Source organism: Piliocolobus tephrosceles, chromosome 2 (genome assembly GCF_002776525.5).
Source record: "Piliocolobus tephrosceles isolate RC106 chromosome 2, ASM277652v3, whole genome shotgun sequence".
NCBI classification, from domain to species: Eukaryota; Metazoa; Chordata; class Mammalia; order Primates; family Cercopithecidae; genus Piliocolobus; species Piliocolobus tephrosceles.
The window spans coordinates 94,952,023-94,958,022 of NC_045435.1; the positions used below are offsets into that span (position 1 = coordinate 94,952,023).

The window sequence follows — 6,000 nt, forward strand, 5'->3', positions numbered from 1 at the left end:
AAGAAGAAGGAAGAAAGAGGATAAAAAAGGGGACAAAGAGGAAGAAGATAAAAGATCCAGACTGTATAATTAATGTCTCCAAATCAGTGACAAAAGATCAACAACCTGATGGGAGAATGAGCAAAAGACCTGAATAGGCATTTCAGAAATAGCCATTTTCAGGCACTTACTGTTCATATTTCCTCATTTTCCTCAGAAATTCTCAATGTCATTAATAGTTATGAAAATTCAAATTAAGACTAAAGGTACCACTTTAGACTCTGTAAATAGATGAGTAGAAATTAAATCTGATACCAGTAGGTATTGGTGAGGTTGTAACTTAGAGGGAACACATACGCTACTGGTGGGAATAAATTGGGACAGCTACTTTGGAAACCAGTTTGGCAGTGTCCTGAAGTTGCATATTTGAGTTTCCATTCCTATATATGTACCCTAGCAACTCTTGCACAAGTGTACCAGGAGACAGATGCAACAGTGTTTCTCAAGCATTGCTTTTTGAGAAGAAAAGCTGAAAGCACCCGTCATGTCTTTTAGTAGGATGATGGGTAAATAAATGGTTATATATTCTGCATGTTTAATGAAGACAAAACTATTTCCTTAAAGAAAATGTTTCTATTCTTCCTATATCAAAGGGAGTAGAACCATTTTAATGGCATCAAATTCTGTCTCATCTCTGAAGAGATGTCAGGCTCTATTTTATTTTATTTTATTTATATTTTGAGATGGAATTTCACTGTTATTGCTCAGGGTTGGGTGCAATGGCGTGATCTCGGTCACTGCAACCTCTGCCTCCCAGGTTCTAGAGATTCTCCTGCTTCAGCCTCTTGAGTAACTGGGATTACAGGCATGCACCACCACACCCAGCTAATTTTTGTATGTTTTTTAGTAGAGACGGGGTTTCTCCATGTTGGTCAGCCTGGTCTCGAACTCCCGACCTCAGGTGATCCGCCTGCTGTGGCCTCCCAAAGTGCTGGGATTACAGGCATGAGCCACCGTGCCGGGCCTCTCTTTCATTTTAATAAGTTGAGGCAGTTCTTCAAAATGCAGGGGAAGTGGGGCAGGACTTTTGAGCATGGTGATTCGTGATTCAGAGAATGGGATGGAAAGCAGAGTGTTAGCCTTCTCTGGGGATTTTCTCTTAAGATTTGTGTACTCAAGAAAGCAGTATCCCAGGTTTGGTGGTGTTGATAATAGTAGCTACTGTTTCTTGAGTCTTTACCAAGTCATTTACATCCTCACAGCAGTTGTAAGGCAGGCATTATCCCATTTTTTAAATTAGAAAACTGAAGTTTGTAAGAATTTAATTTGTACAAGATCACACTGTCAGAAAGTACAACAGGTGAGAATTGTTTACAGATTTGGTTGACATCTCTGTTTCAATATTGTCAAGGTAAAAGATTTGACCCTGCTGAAAGAAAGAATCTAGGAATCATAATGGACACAAACCACAATTAAGTTTTGGGGTACTGCTGGAGTACTGTTGGTTTACTTCTTTTGTAAAGTCAGCCTGACACTTGACACTGTGAGAAAGCATAAATCTTACAAATTGGGCTGTCTGTTTGCCTTGCACTCATCATTTATTATTTGGTAGGGCATCCTGGGAAATTGAACATTGTATCTCCTAAATCATGTTGTAAAAAGGCTCTGTGGGACAACAATATCACTTAATATTTAAAAACATTGGCTGAGCATGGTGGCTCACACCTGTAATCCCAGCACTTTGGGAAGCTGAGGCGGGTGGATCACAAGGTCAGGAGTTGAAGACCAGCCTGACCAAGATGGTGAAACCCCATCTCTACTAAAAATACAAAAATTAGCTGTGCGCGGTGGCAGATGCGTGTAATCTCAGCTACTCTGGAGGCTGAGGCAGGAGAATCACTTGAACCTGTGTGGCAGAGGTTGCAGTGAGCCAAGATTGTGCCACTGCATGCACTCCAGCATGGGTGACAGAGTGAGATTCCCTCTCCAAAAAAAAAAAAAAGTGTGTGTGTGTGTGTATATATATATATGTGTGTGTGTGTATACGTATATACACACGCACACATACATACATTAAAAACTTTGAGTAGGTAATGCATACTCATGGTTCAAAAACGAAAAAAAAAAAAAAAAGCGAAAAATTTCTCGTCTATGCTTCATTACCCTAGATTGCCACCATGCAAAATTAAGCATCCTTATTAGCTTATTTATCGCTCTGGATTTTTAAAAAATCTAAGCAAATATGAATATGGATTATTTCCCTCCCTTTATAAGGAAAAGTTCCCTATTTTGAATTTTGCTTGTTTTCTTAAAAACATATATTGTAGCTTTTTCATATAGTGTATAAAGAGCTGCTGCTTTTTGACAGCCGCATTCTAATTATGTGCTATATTTTATTTAACCAGTCCGCTTTTGCTAAATACTTCCCACCCCAAATTTTGACGTTATAAATAGCAAACTGTGTATGTGTCATATCATATGTGTACAAGTATATCTATAGAATACTTTGTTCCTAGAGATGAAATTACTAGATTATTAATTTTCAAATTATTGGCAGCTCACTCTGTCTGGGATTTATACTCAATTACATTTCCAGCAGCAATGTACTGGAGTATCAGTATCTTCAGAGTCTTGATGGCAGTCTTGTCAGATTTTCTGAGTTTTGGCCCCATGAGGTAAAAATAGATGTCATTTTATGTATATTTATTTTATTAGGAGTGAAACAGAATGTCTTTTTCTTGAACCATTTATATTTTCTTCTATGTGTACTGCCTTTTCCTAGTCCTTGTTCATTTGTTCCTCTTCTTTTGTTAGTCTTTTTCTAATTATTATCTGGGGGCATATGTGTGTGTGTACACATATAATATTAACATTTTGTGATATGAAATGGAAATATTTTTCTCCAGTTGGTCTTTTTGCTTCTGGTACTTTTTTCTAGGTGGAAGTTTTTTATTTTTTTAACTTTTTATATGCGTTATAAATTTTAAGCAAACACACATTAAATAGCAGAATTAAGAAATGGGCCTTGGGAATAATGAGAAGGAATTGCTGTGGAGAACTAGATAGAACTTTATGGCAGTTTCAACAGCAATGTTTACCTATTCAGCTAATATGTATTGAACACTAAATTAGAGTTAAGAACTGTGCACAGAAGTGGAAGGGTGTGGTGAGAAGAATCAGATATAGTCCTTGCCCTTAGGTATTTTTAAGTTTACTGGGATGACAAACATTATCAAATAATTAAAAATATACTATAAAATTGCAGTTGGGTAATCCTTCCATGCTATGAGACAGTACCATAGAGGGCTTTAATTTAAGGAAGTCATTGGAGATTACAGTGAGTTATGAAACATGCATATGAATTTATTGGCAAAGGGGGAAGAGAAGAGCCATCTAGGCAGAGGCAGTGGCTTGTTGCATGGGGAGGTACTCTATTTAAGAGACAGAGAACCCAGTGTGACAGGAGGGAGAGAAAGCAAGACGAAACTGGAGAGGTAATTGGGGGTCAGGCCATGAAGGTCATGATAGGGAGTTTTCAGAACTCCTATGTGAAGAGCAATGAGATGCCATGGAAGGGTTTTAAATAGGGGAGTGACCTGATAGATAAGATTAGTTTAGATGTAGAGTGTGCAAGGATTAGAGTGGCAGAGTAGAAGCAGATGGACTAGTTAGCTAGAAGTCTATTGTAATAGTCCAGGAGAAGGAAGTATGCTAGCTTGCTATTGGTTTGGAGTGGAGAAGTGAAAGAGTTGGAAGAATATTCAATGATTGACTTAATATGGGAAGTGAGAGAAAAGGAGGTGTTAAGGATGACTCTCCTAGTTTTCTGGTTTGTTTAATAAGGTAGAGAGTGATACTATACAGTGGGATATTGTGCTCCAGAAGACAACCAGGTTTGGTGAGATGATGATTTTTATTTTGGATATATAGAGTTTGAAGTCCCTTTAAGACAGATAAAATCAGATGTCAAGTCAGCAGTTGAATATATTGGTATGTAACTTAGAGATCTGGTTTGGGCTGCAGATATGTAATTGGAAGATATCTGTATAGATAAGTGGTAATTTAAATCATTGGTAAGAATGAGATAGCCTGGGTTAAACAGGTAGAAAGAGGATAGTTGTGGGCCTAGAACTCAGTCTTGACAGACTTCAGCATTTAAGAGCATGAACCAGCAAAAGACAGAGAAGGAACAACCAGAGAAACTGGAGAAGAAAGCTAATAAAGGATGATGTTATGGTAGAGGAACAGCAGGAGTGGCAACAGTGTTGAATGCTGTTGACTTGTATAGGTGAAGGCAGATGAAGGCCCATTGGATTTGATGTCATGTGACCTTAGAGATAGTGACGACCTAGAAAGCTGGATTGAAGGCGACTGAGGAACAAGTAGATTGAACAGTAATTATGGCTGTAGCCATGTAATTGGTGACTAGAACAGAAGATGCTAACTGGCTGATACAGAATCAAGGCTAACTTCCTGATTTGGGTTCATCCTCACATGATGAGGTCCAAATAGTAATACATGGAAACACAAATGCGTGAATAAATCTATTGAGAGCCACATAAATGCTAAGTATCAAGATTTCAATACATCTTATGTATATGTGTGTATTATATATAAAACTCCAATTTACAATGGAGATTGGTTGGAAGTTCTTCCTGAGAAGTAAAAGTTGGGTTGATGGGTGAGAATAACAGAAATGGATAGATGGATGATGGTAACCAGGGAGATTGTCTTACAGGGCCTTTTGCATGGTGAAATCAGTGAACTTGCTGCGCTGTAGGGGGTTGTGGGAAATGGGAATTTGAGAAAATGACCAGCAGGTCCAGCAAAGGAGAGAAAATGTGGAGAGGACCTAAAAGTTTGTAGTAACACCTTAAATGTCTAAGGTGATGGTCCAGTAGACTCCCTGGTTCTGGGTTGAAGTGGTTGGTTCAGAAATGAATGTTTAAAGAATGCCAGTAGTTTGAAAGAAGAAATAAGTTAGCTTTAAAAGGCAGGTATCATAAAACTAGTAGATAAAGAGACATGTAAAAGCCAGATATTTAGATATTGTCTGTCATCTGTATAACCCAGTGTTAAAATGAAACATTTTCTTTGGATTTCTGTACACAATTTACTGAGAGAATTGAAATTCATATGAATTATCTAGGGTCCCAAGCAAATTGAATACTAATGATAAACAAATGTGCAGTTAACATGCGGCTTTACTTTGAACCTTTGAAACATAAAGAGCCCTCTTCTGTCCAGACATCTCTTTGTCTTGCATTTATCACCTGGTGAATCTTGTTTGTTTCCGTTGGCCAAGGCAAATGAAATCAGGACATTAGCAGAGAGATTTGAAGTTGCTTTGTTTTCTTTCTCCATAAATGTTTTGAGTTTTCTGAGGCAAAAATTGTGCCTGACAAGTTGCTACAAATCTAAACGTCAATGTGATTGGGGGGGTGCCCTCTGGAAACACTTGCCTTGGCGGCATTTTCGGACCGATGCTATCAAGTGTTTTATCATGAGAGGTAATCTTTGCACTTTCCTGTATGTAGACTGGTGATGTACATCGAGAGAGACAGCAGAAAGACCACTCCAGGCAAGGAGCAACAAAGTGGCAATGAATACCTGTCCAAGTGTCTGGATCTTCTCATCCGTCACATCGTGCAGGAGCTGCCACGAATCCTGGGTAAATTGGAGTCTCGTCGTCAGGCCCTGTTCCTGCTTACCTTTCTAAGACTTGGCTTTTAGCATCAGTTCTTTTTTAGTCTTACTTGTCTGTTCTTGAAGGCAAATGCAAAGACAATTTTTCATGAATGTGTAGTTTCAAGATTTAAATTTGCTTCTGTTTTTGTAATTATTTTGCATCAATGACATGATGAGCCATGATGAGACAATGTCACATTAAGGTGTGATCTGAGGTAAACTGGCGATTTTAGAAAATACACAAAAGAAAAGTGGTTTAATTCCTTAAAATTGGACTTATGCTAGTATTGGGGGGTAACTTTTCTTTTTTGCCTAAATCAGAAGAAAAGAATT

The 6,000-nt window shown here is 38.1% G+C and overlaps 1 protein-coding gene across 4 annotated transcripts in view; it reads left to right on the forward strand.

The window, feature by feature from the left end:
- The window catches only part of ULK4 (unc-51 like kinase 4), a 711,191-nt gene that overhangs the window by 224,625 nt on the left and 480,566 nt on the right, over nt 1-6,000 (forward strand). For all 4 annotated transcript variants that reach the window (XR_003309577.1, XM_023231716.3, XM_026454879.1 and 1 more), the window contains one exon: nt 5,517-5,650. Coding sequence is in view for 3 of the 4 variants with exons in the window: in XM_023231716.3 (XP_023087484.1) it covers nt 5,517-5,650 (134 nt within the window). In the remaining variant the exon portion in view is untranslated. The remainder of the gene's footprint in view (nt 1-5,516; nt 5,651-6,000) is intronic.